Raw genomic sequence first — 18063 nt, forward strand, 5'->3', positions numbered from 1 at the left:
TCACTGTCCAGCTCTCACATCCATACATGGTAATAGGGAAAACAATGACTTGTACGGTTCTAATTTTTGTGCTCATTTGCTGCATTTTAGAATCTTTTCTAGTTCTTTCCTAGCCACCCTCCCCATTCTTAATCTTCTTCTGATTTCCTGACTGCAGTTCCCATTTCTATCAGTGTTTGATCCCAGGTATGAGAACTCTTTTACCACTTCTATTTCATTGGCTAGGCTGAATTTGTCATTATTTTTGTTTTCTTTATGTTCATCAATAGGCCTGCCTTTGCACTTTCTTCCTTGATTTTTGTAGTAGTTGTTTCAAATCTGGGAGGTTTTCTGCTAGTACTATGGTGTCATCTGCATATTTTAGATTATAGATATTCCTTCCTCCTATTTTCACTCTTCCTTCTTCTGTGTCCAAGCCTGCTTTTCTTATGTTCTGCTTACAAGTTGAAAAGATAGGGTGAAAGGGTGCATTGTCTAACTCCTTTGCCAATTGGGAACTATTCTATTTCTCCATGTTCTGTTCTGACAGTGGCCTCTTGTGCCGAGTACAGATTCCTCATTAGGATTATCAGATGTGTTGGCGAGTCCGTAAGGGCATTCCATAGCCTTTCAAGATCTATGCAGTCAAAGCCTTTGCTGTAGTCTATAAAGGACATGCTGATTTTCTTTTGGAATTCCCTGGTGCATGCCATTAGCCATCGTTTGTTTGCCTCTTCCTTTCCGGAACCCCGCTTGAACCTCTGGGATTTCTCTTTCCATACATGGTTGGAGTTTATGCTGCAGAATTCTGAGCATGATTTTGTTTGCATGGGAGATTAGTACTATGGTCCTATAGTTGCTGCAGTCTATCTCCTTTGTTGTGGATGGGGTTCTCCTTTTTTGTGGATGGGGATGTATAATAATAATAACAATTATTATTATTATTATTATTTGTATCCTGCCTCTCCCTGTATTGGCAGGTAACAACATAATAATCGTTTCCAGTCTGTCAGCCATCGTTTTATTTTCCGTATCTGTTGACATATGTTGGTTAGCACGAGAGTTGACTCTGTCAATGTGGATTGCAGCAGTTCAACTGGAATATCATCTGTTCCTGGTGATTTGTTTTTTGCCATTTCTCTTATTGCAGTTTCCACCTCAGTTTTTAGAATTTGGGGTTCATCTTCATATATCACTTCGTTCCATGTGTCCTTCATTTTGTCACCTCTTTTGTATAATTCCTCTGCGTATTGCATCCAATGTCTTTTTATTCCCTCCTGGTCTTGAATTATGTTATTTTTTGCTTTTCAGAATTTGGGGTTCATAAATTTGGGGTTTACGATCTATATACCCTGGCTCAATGCTAGGGCATCCTGTGAACTATAGTTTTGTGAGTGACATTGAGCCTTCTCTGTCAGAGAGAGAGAGAGAGAGTGCTCTGGTGATGCCATGACAAACTACAATTCCCAGGATTCCCTAATGGCACTGAGCCAGGGCAGTTAAAGTGGTCTGAAACTGGATTATTTCTGCAGTGTGGATGGAGCCTTGAAGACTCTGCGGTCCAAAACATTTAGTGATTTTTAAAAAGTTTTTAATTTTATGATTGGCTGCTCCATTTGAAGAAATAAACCTTTCTTTCTTTTTTAACATAATGTTTCATTAAACATATACAATTTATAACAGTTATGCATAACAAGCATTCAGTAACACAACATATACAACACGACATCTAGACTATTAAACAAAACATAAACATAGAAGCAACTTCCTATTTGCATTCAACTAGTTTAAGAAATAAACGTTTCTATGACAAAAATAAAAACAAGTAAGTTTTTAACTTTTAAAGGTTTTTCCCCCCTTTCATTTGCTCGGTTATTTGTTTATCAGTTTTCCAATCCAATCCAGTCCAATTGTTTATTGTGCTAGCCAAAGGCCATGACAAAAAAAGCTTATCCAAATACACAAAACATTTAAAACAAAAGGCACAAAAGTACGAAAGAGCATCATTTAACATGCAGTTAAAATTCTTACTAATACAAGATATAAAAAAATCTTTCCTGAATGTTGGTAAACTTGTACATTGCCATCATAAAAAATCTAATTAATACTTTGAGTCTCCATGGCAATTTATGGCAATTTTATTGAACTTTCTCTTCCTAATCTTTTCTGCAGTTATTATTATTATGTTTGTTAATTGCTCTATGGTTCAGTTTTGCTGTTTTATATAAGGGACACCATTTTACTATGCCATTGTATTTAATGGGACTTGGGCATGCATAGTTATAAGTGCAGCAGGCACCCTGCAGAGTAGTAGTGGGCTCTAACAGCAGCAGACACAAAACAACAACCACAACCCCTCCTCCTTCCAACGTGACCACAGTTCCTCCTCCCTCCTGGGCTACTCTTCCCTCCTCTTTAAATCTCCTCCTTCCTTCTGCTTTCTGTTTCATGTGTTCTACTCCAGCTTTGTTTCCCTTCCCTTCCTTGCAAGCTCCTTCCTTTGCCCCATGGCTGCTGCTGCTGGTGGACGCGTGGATCCTCTGGAGGAAGCCATTTGCTCCATCTGCCTGGATCCCTTTCAGGACCCAGTGATGATCACCAGCTGTGGGCACAACTTCTGCAGAGCCTGCATCACTCAGTGCCAGTGCCTTTGCCCCCAGTGCAGGACCAGGTTCCCCCCCAGCAGCCTCAGGCCCAACAGGGAGCTGGGGAATGTGGTGCAGGCACTCCTCCAGCTCAAGCTGAGGAGCCTCCAGGATTCGAACCCAGACCCCAGGAGGCTGTGCAAGAAGCACCAGGAAGTGGCCAAGCTCTTCTGCCTGGAAGACAAAGCCCTCCTCTGCCTGGTCTGCAGGGAGTCCAGGGCCCACAAGACACACTCTGCTCTCCCCATAGAGGAGGCAGCCCAGGAGTACCAAGTAAGACCACCCAACACATTGAAAAGTTTTATTATTATTATTATATCAGGGTATTTGTTTTTTTAATTTAGGATTTAGGATTGGCAGTGCATCATAATTTTAGTGTGCTTTTAATGTCTGTAATTTGATACTTATTTTATTTTAAATTACATTTTTATTTCAACATAAATGTAATTAACACAATTTCCATCATGTTTCAAATTCAGTTTAAATCATTCAATTACTCTTCAACATCAGTGTTACAAAAAAAAGTTTCTTTCAGCTGCTGCTTCTTTCTTTACTCCAAATGACTCTTAAATTACTCTAAATGTATAAATCATATTGTGTTGGTTCAGTCTTTCCATAATTATGATCTTGTCTTGTTTCCCCACAGTTTACCTACTCCTTTCCATTTTCCCATTATATTGTTGGGTTGTTCTTTTGTTTACTTACATTGAATAGGTATCTAATCTGGCTTAAGTCATTCAATTTTATTATCCATTCATCCATTGTTGGTATTAAACTTGATTTCCAGGATCTTGCATATATCATTTGGGCAGCAGTAATCGTATAAAGTAGTACACTCATTTCATCTTGTACAAGATTATCAACTATTATATTGATAAATATTGTTATATTGAACAAAAAAAAGTTCCAGTCTCAATGGGATGTTTTTCTTGAGTGTACTTACAATATTCTTGTGTATTGTTTTCCAAAATTACTTTGACCTTTTTACACTGCCACCCCATATGATATAAGGACCCCACTTTATCATTACATTTCCAACAATTTTTATTTCCATTTTTACCTATTTCTGCTATTTTGCTTGGAGTCATATATCACCTAAAAAAAAGATACTTTTTAAAATTAAATTGAACATTTAAGACAAGCAATACAGCATGATTCAACCAACATAAACCTTCACCAACAAAAGACAAACTAGATATATCTAAGACACTATGTTACATGGATTAAAACATGTAAATTTTTTAGCATGACTCTTCCTACCTTCTATCTTATTACTTCTTTATCAGATTGTGATCACCTTATTACTAAAAGTACTTGATTTCCTCCTGCTTTTGTTTTCCAAAATTCAAAAGTTAAATTATTTCATAGGCTTGGTTTAATTTTTATACTGTTTTTAGATGTTAATTTTAATGGTTTGATTGATTATTTTTTAAAAGTGTTGGGGAATTTTTTATTTGTGAGCCGCCTTGGGTCCCTTTCAGGGAGAAAATCTAATCAATCAATCAATACCTGTACTGCTTCATTTGAAGAAATAAAGCTTTTTTGTGACCAATAAATAAATAAATAAATGTTTTTGTTTTTATTTTTTAAAATAAAAGTTTTTAATTTTTGGATTGGCAATGTTTGGCTACCTGTGCTGGTTCATTTGTTGAAATAAACCTTTTTATGACAACAATAAAAACAAAAGTTTTTATTTTATTTTCTTACTTTTTAAAGTTTTTTTCATTCACTGTCTTATTTGTTTATCTGTTGTTGTTGTTATGTCCGCTAATTGTTGTATGGTTTGCTTTTTAATATTAATTTATGATTGTAACGTTTGATTTTATAGTCCAATAAATTAATCACATCCTATCTCAAAAATGTTCTAAGCTATTAACTACCGTCAGTCCTCTGTATCCACGGGTTCAAGCATCCGCACTTTGAAAACCTTGATTTTTTTACATTTTATATGTGTAATTACATATATGTGTGTGTGTGTGTATGTATGCATATGTTTTAACACACACACACACACACACAATCCCATATGAGCCACCAAAAGAAATAGAATTTAGTCTATGAAAGCTCATGCTGCCAACTTCTTTCTTTCAGTTAGTCTCAAAGGTGTTACAAGATCTCTCTCTCTCTCTCTCTCTCTGTGTGTGTGTGTGTGTGTGTGTTTGCAAACTGGTTTTGAGTGGTTTAAATGACCCTTGTTTACACTTGAGACAAATCACTGAAATGATTTGAAGAGGGGGGCCATGTGCTAGACCCATGTAACACACTTCTCTTTGACGCTCCTTTTTGTTACGTCTTTTACAATAAATCAATTCAGCGCAAGCGTGAACGGGATGCGGATAAGAATCAATTTTTTTAACGATGTGATCAGATGATCGTCCACTGAAGAGGTTCCCTTTGGAATCAAATCATTGGCCAGTGTGAATGAGAAGTGGGTTATGTTACAACAAGAAAATGCAATCGGGACAAATGCAGTGTGAACTACACTCTGTCATTGAATCGATCCACCAATTTGGATCGCAAACTGATTTATTTGTAAGTGGGAATGAGGCCTCAAACATTATTTTCTAGTTACAATGCCAAACGTCTTCATTTAGTTGCCCAAAATAAATCCTCCTTTTTCCCTTACAAAATCAAACATTGTGTGTGTGTGTGTGTGTGTGTGTGTGTGTGTGTGTGTATCTTCTTATTTGTTTGTTCATTGTTGTTGTTCCCTGCCTCAGTCCATGGGGAGAGGTGGGTAAGAAATTTTATTATTATTATTATTATTATTATTATTATTATTACGAAAGCTCATGCTGCCAATTTCTTTCTTTCAGTGAGCCTCAAAGGTGCTACAAGATCTCTCTATGTACTGATTCTACAGACTAACACAGCTATATATTTCTAGTATTATTATTATGATCATCACCATCATCATCATTATGCATTAATGGTCATTCTTGTAAGTTTTTAATTGTACTGTGCTTTGAAATTGTAAGACTCTTTGAGTCCCAATTTTGGGGGGAAAGTGAGATATAAATAAATATATTATTTATAAAGTCATCACCTTTATCAGTGACTTAAATGATAGAATAAAAGGAATATCTTTGTGGAGGACCTCAAATTAGGAGGAGTGGCTAATACCCCAGAGGACAGGGTCAAAATTCAAAATGGTTTTAATAGATTAGAAAGCTGGGCTGAAATTAACAAAATGACAGAAATAATAATAATAATTGGCATCGCCATCATGTTGCACCCTTTCAGTAGCCTCCTGAGGCGATGCATAACAGGCCAAGGCTGGTTTAACCATTAAGCAAAATTATTACAGGGTGGTGTAGTGGTTTGGGTTTTGGATGACAAAAATACATATATATATATTTGTTGCTGCTGTTAATTGCCTTGGCGTTGGTCTTGCCTTATGGCAACCCTGTGGCTGAGTTATCTCCAAGACCCCCCTTGTCCTCCTGATCCTGTAAACTGATGCCCATAACCTCCCTGGTTGAATGTGTCCATCTTTTTGCAGAATTCAAAGGTGTAGCCATGTCAGTCTGTAGGATCAGTATGCAGAGAGATTTTGTAGCACCTTTAAGACTTAACTGAAAGAAAGAAGTTGGCAGCATGAGCTTTCCTAGACTTCAGTCTCCTTCCTCAGGTGCATCTTTTTGCAGTTAGAAAAAGTAGGAGCAAACTTTTCAAATATACATAAAGTAGTCATATACATAAATAAACATTTTTCCCCATCTTACTGTAGGTTTGGGTTCATTTTGAAGAGTGAAATTTTATTTTACAGTATTATTCTTTATAGTTTGAATTAGATACCAAAATCCATAGATGCTCATTATATACAGTTGGATAGTAAAATCGTGTCGCTTATATAAAATGGCAAAAATCAAGGTTTGTTTTGGGGAGTTTTTTTAAAGCATACGTTCAAGCTGTGAATGGTTGAATCCATGGATGTGGAATCTGTGGGTAGAGAGGGCCAACTGTAAAAGGGAATGATTTCAGCTTTAAATGTAGCATGTTTTAAACCTGTGATGGCAAGGCACTACATATTACCAGGATGGCCATTAAAGTGGAAAGATGAGTGAAATGAATTAAAAATATGAAAATCTGCATTTGCTTACAAGTTTAGAATTGAGTATGAAAGCTCTAAATGGCATTTCTTCCTCTTTTTAGTATGAAATCGAAAATTTCCTGACAATACTGACAGATATAAAAGAGAAAACCCTGAAGGCAAAATCATGTCATGAGAAAAAAGTTCAGCAACTGAAGGTATGGGGGAATGCTTTCCCATTCCTGTATACAGTTTGGGGCTGACTGGTAATTTTTATTTGGTTCAGTTAAGTTCAAACTTAGTGGAAGGATCTGAATACTTAGTTTTTCAGTCTGGTTTTGAATCCCTCTGTACTCAACAGTGTTTGTGATGTCCTTCCCTGAGTCAATGAGACACTCCTGATTCTTTGGCTTTATGGATTTTGACAACATGTAATAACATCCAGCAGTAGGATTTGAATTTATAAGGACATCAGCTCTCAGTAGTCTTAAGTAGTTTCTTGTATGTACGTTTTTGTGGTTTTAATGATATGGTCCTTGAGTGTCATGGTGGCTGTCTTTGTCCATAACCTGCAGTTGTACTGCCATGGCACCCTGAACACATTAATCTTACCAGTATTTCATTTTGAAACTAAGTAGGTTTGTGCTGTAGAGGTTTGAGCGTTAGACTATTACTCTGGAGACCAAGGTTCAAATCCCAGCTCAGCCATGGAAACACTGGATTACCTTGGGCAAGTTACACTCACTCAACTTCAGAGGAAACAATGGCAAATATTTTCTGAACAAATCTATCCAAGAAAACCCCTTAATAGTTTCACCATAGGTCAGAAACAACTTCAAGGCACACAACAACTACAAACAAAGAATCAGGGATCATTAGGTGTTATCAGGGATCTCCAGATAGGGCTAAGAATGTATCCTGCCCCAAACCTTGGCCAGCCCTTGATGCCGGTCAAGATTGATATTGGATCCTAGGACAATAATCTGACTCAGTATAAGGCAGCTCCCTGTGTTTTGGGCCTACTGCTATGCAGTGCTTTAGTGTGCCATGCTTTAGTGCCCTTTTGGCAGTTGCAGTGTCTGCTGGAGGGGCACAGAGTCACACTTCGGCCTTTGCCTTATGGCTGAAAACCTAACTGAAACTAATTTACATGATGCTTTCTGTCATGGTGGAACAGATGAATCTGGGAAAATGTGCCAGAGCACATTTCAAGTGAAACAACTGTGTGGTTCCCACCCTCACCTCCATCTGTTGAGGGATTGCTTTGTATCTGTACATCTGTTTCTAACTAGAATTCCTCGAGTGTTCTCTGTTTTGGTCACCTAATTTCCTATGGTTGTAAACAACACTATTGTCTAGCAGGCAAAACAACATCAACATTCCCCTTTAGAATTTCTTAAGCTTTGGAATTTCAGGAAGTGTATGTTACAAGGAAAATAAACATGAAGCCTGTTATCTCTTTTGTATATTAGTTAACTAAAACAGTAAGTTTGTCCAGTTAACTAACACAATCCTAATGGAGGTTTATCATACATTGTAGATGTTTTTGCCTGGATGGGTCACTTAGATTCACTTCTTGAATTCTTATTGCTCTTTAGTTAAAAGAGCAGGCTCTGCTGGACTGTGTCATGGCTTTGGCTTTTGTTTACCATAGATCTTTCTTCTTATACACAGAACTTGCTGACACAAAGTCTGGAGAGTTTTTTGCAAAACATTTCTACTACAAAGTGCAATTCTTTTAACTCTTAAGTTCCAACATACAGGAGTTTGTAAAAACATTTTAATTATTATTATTATTATTATTATTATTATTAACCTTTATTTATGAAGCGCTGAAAATTTACACAGCGCTGTACATGCAATCTTTTTAGTGAGACGGATCCCTGCCCTCGGGCTTACAATCTAAAAATATCTGATCTATCACATTTTTACTGCAAGCAGCTAATGCACAGGGCATGAATTTGGCAGCCTACAATGGTTGTCCCATCACACTGGCCTTCAAGTCTCTTTCTTCTCTTTTTATGCCTACTTTTTGCAGAGAGATGTGGGATATGCCTGGCAGCGCCTTGCATTCAGATTTCCAAAGCAAGAAGCCAAGACTTTGTTGCCCCTGCTAGACACATGTGAAACCAAAATGAATCAGATTGTTGACTTTGCGGAGCGTGGTCCCTGCCTGACCAAGTTGATTGGTGAGATACAAGACAAGTGTGGGCAGACATCCTTCTCATTCTTGCAGGTGAGACTTTGCTGGATGTGCCCCAGATCCTTCATGTTGCAAAGGAAGGAGAGGGAAAACCAACAAGTGCAAGTAACTGGGCCTTTCTCTAGCCATTACTAGATTTCAGGATTGTTGAGAATGCATGTGTTCTGTGTATCATTTAACACAGAAAAGAAAATTATTCTGGCTTTAAATAGGCAGCCAGGTTTTCTGCTTTCTGCCTCCTAGCAAGCTTTTAACCCTCACGGTGACAACACATTACATGCTACAGCGACGACTAAAAGAAAATGTAGGCACTGGAATGCCATGATGAATTAAATGAGTTTAAAATGCAGAAATCTATATTTGTTCAAAGTCCTTGTTTTTGAATCAACAAGGGCACTCATTTTGTTGACCACATTTTCACTACGATATAAAGGCAGTGTAGCCATTATATGTGATGAAGATAATGAAGGAATGGGAGGAGGAGGAGTTAAATTGCTAGATATTTTTATGTGTGTCACATTTGCTTTCTTTAATTTATATCCCACTTTCTCCCAGTGAGATCCAGAGTGACTTAGTATATAGGTTAAGCTAAAATACATTTAAAACAGTAAAGAATCCTACAGCACACCCTATTAAAAGACCCTTCTGCCACAAGGAGTTAAAATCTGAAGGCATGTTTAAATAAAAAAGTAATTGCTTGCTGATGAAAAAAGTATATTTAAAGTATAAAATAAAATAATAAAAAGTCATATATACTACTCCCTAAAAAAGACTTCCTGGTAAGATTATGAGCAGCCCATTTCAGTCTGTATGTATACTCAAAGGTAAGCTGTGCTAGCTGGAATGAGGTTTATGTGCTAACTGGAACGAGGATTATTCCCAGGAAAATTATTGTATATTGAGGTGGAATGTCTTTTCCTGTAGCTTTAGCCCTGTTTAAATACTTGAAGGGATGTCACATTGAGGAGGGGGCTAGCTTGTTTTCTTCTGCTCCAGAGACTAGGACCCAGAGCAATGGATGCAAGCTACAGGAAAAGACATTCCACCTCGACATTAGGAGGGACTTCCTAACAGTAAGGGCTGTTCGACAGTGGAACACACTCCCTCGGAGTGTAGTAGGGTCTCCTTCTTTGGAGGTCTTTAAGCAGAGGCTGGATGGCCATTTGTTGGGGATGCTTTGATTGAGAGTTCCTGCATGTCAGGGGGTTGGATTGGATTGCCCTTGTGATCTCTTCAAACTCTAGGATTCTATGATAGGACAGCAGCCAATGTCTAGATTCCAAAAGTGCTTAATTGTACCACTGTATTGCAGATGCAGCACTGATTGATATTTTTCTCTTTTCTTCCTTCAGGACATTGGTGATTTACTGAGCAGGTAAGGGTGATGATCACACAGATGATCACACTGCTAACCACAGCCTATTTTTATTTTACTTTGTATCCCCATTCTAAGAATTCCTTTGCCCCTCAGAATGACAAACTCAAATGCTGTCTCACACTACTCCTGGAGGTATTGTTGCCACCAGGATTCCCATTGTGACCATGACCCCTTCTGTCTGTGCACATAAGGCTGGTCCCTTAAGCTATGGAATCATGGGCCATCCAGATGATGTTGGACTTCAGTTCACAATGATCTTGCACAGCATAGAGAATGGTGAGAAGTGCTGGGTGTTGCATGGTTTGGAAGGTTTCATGAATGCTTATGTTGATGTTTGCTATTTGCTGTTATACTGGTGATCATGAGCAGATAATTGTTATAGCTCAGTTGAATAATATAATTTTATTTATCACAGTTTTGAATGTTAAATGTATATTATTACAGTCCTTACTGTCTAACACACAACGGAGTTTATCAGAAAAGGGAAATTGGAAGTATAATCCAATGGCAATCCGAATGCAATCATGGGGTTTAACGTTATTGCGTGAGAGGTGATCACATGCAATTTCGGGCAGTGGCAAGCTATTTTCAGGCCATGGGAAGTCAGTTCGAATGCAGTTCGAATTCACGTAAATTCTCTGAATTAGCGAATTCACGTGAATGCGTTCTGGCCCCACTTTCTTTTCATTCGAAATTAAGAGACGTTTCTCCTGTGTGATAAACTCCAACATATTCACTATGTAACAGTGTTCCCTCAGCAATCAGACCCTCCTTCCCTCTCTTTCTTACTCCTGAACCATAATCCTGCCTGACTCTTCATTGATCCACACAAACATACACATGTTCATTGTACCCATATACACCTTTACACTGTACTCTTTATATCTGTACTGTGGAATGAAGAGGATTCTTGTATCTAAGTTCAACTCAGGAATGGGCACTGATGCAGGGATTCTCACAAACATTTGAACATGTACATGAATACGCCTTCTCACCCTCATCCTTACTCACATCATTCCAGTGGCATTATCTGCACTGGAGGGTATTTTGGGGGCATCCCGGAGTATCCTAGCCCCCAGCTGCCCCAATCTCCCCCTGTTATCTGGGTCTTCATTCCTATACTGTGGCAGCTGTCTGCACTGGAGTCCTGCTGAGCCGCCCAGCATGTTCACTTCTGAGATCAGAACAATCAGAGCACCCAGTGACCGTCATATGATAGGTGCCACTGATGTAATGTCGCTTCCAAACATCATTTGGCTTGGGATAAGGATGTGCATTCTTGAACAGGTGTGGCCTACAAGGGGCATCAGGGAGATATGTCCACTGACTCCACAGTCATCCACACATAGTCCAAATGATAATTCTAATTCATTGGTGCAAAATTGGTCACTCAGTACCGAAGTGTTGATGTTTGTGAACATAAAAGAAAGAGGTAGGCCCATGTACACCAACAGGACTGCCTTGTTTGGAAGCTGGAATAATCATGTAATAATCTAAACTGTTGAAAATCTTTTGGCAGAAGAGGAGTCGAGGTTGTTTATCTGGGGGAACACTACAGAGTAATAGTTCACATTAAATTATGTATATACTGTGTCTAGATGTGAGAAAGAAATAGAAAAACCCAGACCCAATCTGAATGAGATAATTAGATTCGTCACCGAACAAATGAAGCTGGTTCACACCAAGTTGGCTCAATTTCCAGGTAATAAATTTCTTTTAACTTTAATGATAACAATTATAACGTCAATTTGCTATTATTTTTATTTTTCTAGGAAGAAAGAGAAGAGCTTCCCCTTGTGAAGTTATGCATAAAGTCATGTGTTTACAAACTACGGTTCAGTATTTGCCTTTTAAGAATTAAGGCCAGAATCCTGTTGGTTGTTGTTCTGTATATTAAAGCCATTTCCAACTTATAGTGACCTTAAGGTGAACCTATCATAGGTTTTTCTTGGCATGTTTCTTCAGAGGGGTTTCACCATTGCCATCCTCTGAAACCGAGAGAGTGTGGCTTGCCCAAGGTCACTTAGTGGGTTTACATCAGCTACTTATTTAAGTACACTGAGGAGTGAGGCAGACAGGCAGGAAGGAGCAACCAGAAGCTGGTCTGAGCCCCATCGCCAGGACCACAGCAAAGACATGCCTCAGCCCCAAGGGCACCTCCTGGCACAGTCCCAAAAGGAATGGAAAAAATCTGCTCTTTCTGGGGCAGTTTTGGGCCGCCTTAGGTGGCCCTGACACAGTCCCAGGGTGGCTTTCTGGATGCTCTGAGGGCATGTGTGGTGTAAATGCCATATCCCTGGAGTGGCCAGAAGCAATCCTCATCTGACCGTCTGTTTCAGCTCTTAGTTAAGTATACAGTCAGTGCTCTGAATCCACAGATTCAACCAACCATGGTTTGAAAATATTCACACAAAAATTCAAAAAAACAAGTCTTGATTTCGCTGTTTTATATAAGCGACACCATTTTACTGCACCATTGTATATAAAGAAACTTGAGCATCCACAGATCTTGGGACCAAAAGCTCAGTGAATATCAAGGGCCCACTTAACTAAGGCCCGATATAGACTGGCAAAAAGCACCGTCCTGGGGCTGATTTAAGGGCTCGCAAGAGCAGAGTGTCCCCACGCTCCTGAGCCCTACTGAGCTCTCCCGGCGCTATTTTGGTGTATGCACCTTCAGATGGCAGGTGCACCAATGATGTATGTTATGCGCCACGTCCAAATGATGTGGTGCACAACAGACTTCACTACGCCACTCTGAGACGTTAATGGCGCCTTGGCAGCAGCAGAAAAAAGAGCCACATTTTGCAGCTCCTTTTTCTGAGCACTTCGTTGTCGTGAAGTGCGGTCACCACAGCAACAATGCAGGGAATAAATGGGTGGCCTCTGTCCACCCCTTTCCCCCCATCTGTTCAGCGCCTAAGTAACATCTCCTAGCCAGACCCCACCAAACCTAATGGAAATGTCATTCACTTGTGCTCCAGTAGTCACTGCTAGAATGGACCTCCTCCTCCCCATACAACTGATGCCTAGTATGATATGATCTTTGGAATAGCGGTATATAAATAAAACAAATTATTATTATTATTATCAGTAGTAGTAGTAGTAAAGTAGGTTGGTGCAGGTAGAATTAAGGATTGTGGCAATAACATCACAGTCATCTAAGTAACAATCAGCAATACAATACAGTTATCTATATTTACTCATCCTTAACTGTTTCATATTCATGATTGTTACTTAGTCGTGATTCTAACACTACTGCCATAATTACAATTCTCTCCCCACCACTTACTTACTAGTATCAGCTGTCCAGGTAGAAGGAGGTCCATTCTGCCAGTGACTAGAGCACAGATTAACTATGTTTCTGTCGGGGTGGGGTGGGATTGTGCCAGGAATGTTTATAGGATTCCAGCCAAAATTTGCCTTTTCCAGCCTGTTGGTCTCCAGGTTTAGAAGCAATAGTTCATTCATTATCCTTGTTGGTATGGGACAAAGGAATCTGTAAAAGCACCAGATTGGGGAGCCATGGTATCAGTTGTTAATCCATGAGTAGTGTAATCCAGAAGTAATGAAATCTGATTTTTATTCTTGTGGTGAACTTGTTGCAGTTTGTCAGTTTCATTTCCATGGTGCACTTAAATCTCTGCACAACTGAGCTTTCCCCAGACTAAGACTTTCCTGATGAGCCTGGATGGACTACAACTCTCATACTGTTTCTCCAAATATGGCTACACCTCATCTTATTCATAACCCAACTAATCAATTTTATATAACTAAGCTTATATCAATGACCCCCGCGCATACAGAGGTCCAACTGTATTCTGTACTTAGTCTATTTTAATAAAGAATCTTAGTTGAAAGGGGTTCTATACGCCATTGAATCCAACTCGCACCAACCTGCTCAATGTAGGAAATCCAGAGCATCTCCAGCAGGTAACTGTCTAATTTCTTTTTGAAGATGTCCAGAGAAAGAGACCCCCACCACCTCTCTAGGTAATTTGTTCCAATGCCAAACCACTCTTACTGTCAAGAAGTTCCTTCTAACAGTCTTAACAAAATCTACCATCCTGTAGCTTAAAACCATCAGACTTGTCCTACCCTCTGGGGCAGCAAAGAACAGACCTGCCCCTTCCTCCCTGCCATAGCCCTTGAGATATTTAAAGAATGCAGTTGTGTCACCCCTCTGTCTTCTCATCTCCAGGGTATTTGATTACAGTGCAACATTCCACACAACTAGAGATGAGCATACATGTATCTGTGGTGTGGGAAGTTCTCAGTAGAAAATATAACACCCAACATCTCTGAACAGGATAGTTTTCATGATGAGCAAGACATGGATTACAGTTTTGTGCAACTAGAAATAGTGACCTAGGAAGACAGGCCTGTCTATAATCAGATTTTTTTTACTTTGTCTTCTCCTTTTTACTTTTTATAGAGAAACCATCAAAGCCAACATGGATAAAAGGTAAGCTTCTAGCTTAGAGAGAGCTTAGAGCTAGACCAAATGAGATGTGGGGAGGGAGGTGGGAGTCCATGATTTGCTCTCCTGATGTTCCTAATTTTGGTTAAAACATACCAAAGGACCAAAGCTGGACTGGGGTGCAGTGAGAGTTTAGTCCTTGCATAATTTTCCTAATCAGAATCCCCCCTCAAGTTGCTAAGAAGGTTCCAGAGGAATTTGGACTGGAAGAAATGGTACAACTCTTCTCAAACTGCCCACTGTCAGCATCCCAATCCCCACCTGTTTTTAAATCAAAACTGAAATGTTGGGAGAGCCAACAATGGATCTTATGTTGTTGTTGCTGTTAATTACTTGTCAAGTCAGCTTTAATCTATGGCAACTCTAAAAATAAGAGACCTCCAAGACCCTCTATTGACAACAGCCACACTAAGGACCTCATGCATCTTCTCTGTTCAGAATTTAAGTCAAAGGCTTACATTTTGGGGCCAAATTCATAGGATCAATCCCTGGAATAATTCTCTTTGGGGCATCTCTTTATGGTATAATAATGAAGTTTTGAAGGTCATTTGATGGAAAATCATGTATTACAGGAGTGAAAACTTTCAAGGATCATGGATCCTTTTTCCATGGGCCCAGATCCTTCAGGATCCATACCAGCTCTTCCTAATGCAAACTAAATGACCAGGATTTATTTTTTCATTTTAAAGAGGCATTTGCTTAAAAGAAAATGTGAGGTATCTGTGCTTTTGGAGGAGAATCATGACACTTAGAGGCATGATTCTAATTAGGAGATTATCGCTCTACACTCTTAAAATGTTGCTATTCCACTTTAACTGCTCTGGCTGCCTCCTGTTTCATTTTGGGATTTGCAGATTAAGGAGGGGCATTTAGAATTCTCAGCTAGAGAGCTCTTAGGCCTCACTGAACTACAAACTCAAAATGCAGCAGGAGGCAGCCAGAGCAGTAAAAGTGGAATAGCAATGCTTTGAGAGTATAGTGCGATAAGCTTCTTAGGAGATTTTCAGCACTACATCTTTAGATATAAATTATAGATGTTGGGGCTGGATAGATTTTGGGAAGAGATGCAAAAGAGTTTTGGAATCTCATGGAGCCAGTAAACTGCCTGATTCCCACTCCTACACTATCACACATCATAGGTCTGTGCACATGTGAAAGGATGCAAATAGTTACATAACTGCATAGACATGCCCTAAAATGTTCTTGGTGATATGACATATTGCATGTTGTTCCCCTGGGTTAATTACTGGAGTAGCTCTTTTCTCATCAGCATTACACAGTTGATTCTCAAAGAAGAATCCAGATTAGTCTATGCAGAATGATACACTGTTGGGTTCATCAGGCATGTGGTCCTTATCAGCCTACATCTTGGTACATGGCACAGGCAATGGAAGCTGGCTCTTACGGGCACAGATAAAACCAAAACAGTCAACACAAAAAAATTGGTGTGTTGAATACAGGGGCTACTGCAAGTTTTTTTCATCACCATGTTGATTCTCTTTCAGAAAATGTGATGCTGGATCCAGAAACAGCCCATCATCGGTACATCGTGTCTCAAGATCTGAAAAGTGTACACTGGGCAAATAGCCGTCAGGATCTGCCCTACAGTTCCAAAAGATTTGAGGGTACTCGCTGTGTGCTTGGAAGGAAGGGCTTCGCCTCAGGAAAACATTATTGGATAGTGGATGTAGAGGGTGAAGGATACTGGGCAGTAGGTGTGGCCCAAGGATCTGTGGACAGGGAGGAGAAACTTGATATTGAACCAGATTCGGGAATCTGGGCTCTGGCACGTTATAGTGATCAGTACAAAGGTCTTACATCACCACCTACCCTTCTGGATCTAAACTATTATCCAGTAGAGATCCGGGTGTATCTGAACTATGATGATGGAACAGTGGATTTTTATGATGAAGATATGACCCGTCTCTTTATTTTCCAGTCAATTGATTTTCAAGGGGACAAAGTCTTCCCTTTTTTCCGGATTTTTAAGCCATCGTCTTCTCTACGCCTATGTTAAATGTAAAACGTGGATTGCGTTTGTTGTGCTGGATACCCAGCTATGCCCAGCTGGAAGTTCTGAACAGGATACACCTACTCATTCTGTCTTAAGATACCTTCGCAGGCTGGCACTTCCACTCCATTATGATATCTCTGTTTTTCCCTTCAACATAAGAGCAAGGTGCATTGAGCTCCCTGCACTGATTTTTTAATCAAATATAGCAGAGTAATGTTGAGTAGGTTTTACTGCAAGAAAACTCTTGTATTGTGAAAGTAATGAGATTTCTCTGGGGAAAAGTGAAATATACATCCAATAAAACATAGAAAAAGGAACCATAGCTAGAAATAAACCAATCAAGTGCAAGCAAAAACTGGCAAAGCAATCGAACAAATGTAACAAGTTCTGTATTAACTAAAAGTCAAAGGAGATTAAATGAAATAAAAATGGATTCATGACTGTGTTCTTTATTGTGCCTTTAACCCCTAAATACCCTAAAGGCACCAGATCCCATCTGATCTTGGAAACTAAGCAAGGTCAGACCTGGTTAGTACTTGGATGGGAGACTTCCAATGAATACCAGGTGCTGTAGGCTGTACTTCAGAAGTAATTGTCAAAACTGACTGTTTTGAGTATTCTTTCTATAAGAATATACTATGAAATTCATGGAGTCACCATAAGTCAACAGGCAACTTGAAGGGAAGAATTAGGGAAGAAAAGAAATTGGACCGGAACATTTTTTCCAAACGGAGCTTTGGTGAATTAGCACAACTGAAAGGACAAGTTGGTGTGTGATCTGACAACACTCTTTTCAGCACAGAAAATGATGCAGCTTTTAGAGCCATACAGATGGTATGTAAAAATCTTCAAGGCCTTATACTTTTGACAACACCTTCATTGCTTCTTCAAATACCATTTAAACTGGGCAATTATGCTGAGATCCCACGCTGGAAGACATAGCTACGTCTATCAGTGGTTCCCTCCAAAACCCAATTTTTGAAGCCATTTCCACCCAACTGTCATTTCTGAGATGCTGGAGAACAGTGTGATAAGTAATGATGTATGCAGTCCATTCTCAGTTGCTGCTGAAACAGCAGTGGATGGGGAAACCTCCCATAGTGTGGTAGTTGTGTCCCTTCAAGCCAACTTATGGGGACCCTAAGGCAAACCTATCATGGGGTTTTCTTGCCTTTCCCAGAGACTGAGAGAGTGTGACTTGGCTAAGGTCACCCAGTGGTTTTTATGGCCTGGTCTCCAGAGTTGTAGCTCTATGCTCAAACTACTATGCCATGCTGGCTCTATTGTATTGTTCTTCCTCATATGCTCTGATAGGCAGGACAACGTTCATA

The 18063-nt window shown here is 39.4% G+C and overlaps 1 protein-coding gene across 1 annotated transcript; it reads left to right on the forward strand.

Moving 5' to 3' along the window:
• Positions 1 to 2429: 2429 nt before the first annotated feature.
• On the forward strand, positions 2430 to 17150 carry LOC149321139 (zinc finger protein RFP-like). Its single transcript, XM_089516099.1, has 7 exons — positions 2430 to 2897; positions 6780 to 6875; positions 8696 to 8893; positions 10213 to 10235; positions 11837 to 11940; positions 14674 to 14703; positions 16224 to 17150. Exons 1-7 carry the CDS (start codon positions 2487 to 2489, stop codon positions 16733 to 16735), a joined length of 1374 nt encoding a protein of 457 aa, XP_089372225.1. The 5' UTR covers positions 2430 to 2486; the 3' UTR covers positions 16736 to 17150.
• The last annotated feature ends 913 nt before the right edge of the window (positions 17151 to 18063 follow it).

The sequence above is a fragment of the Sceloporus occidentalis genome, unplaced genomic scaffold, assembly GCF_023333645.1.
Source record: "Sceloporus occidentalis isolate IW3139 unplaced genomic scaffold, rSceOcc1.0.p SCAF_1, whole genome shotgun sequence".
NCBI classification, from domain to species: Eukaryota; Metazoa; Chordata; class Lepidosauria; order Squamata; family Phrynosomatidae; genus Sceloporus; species Sceloporus occidentalis.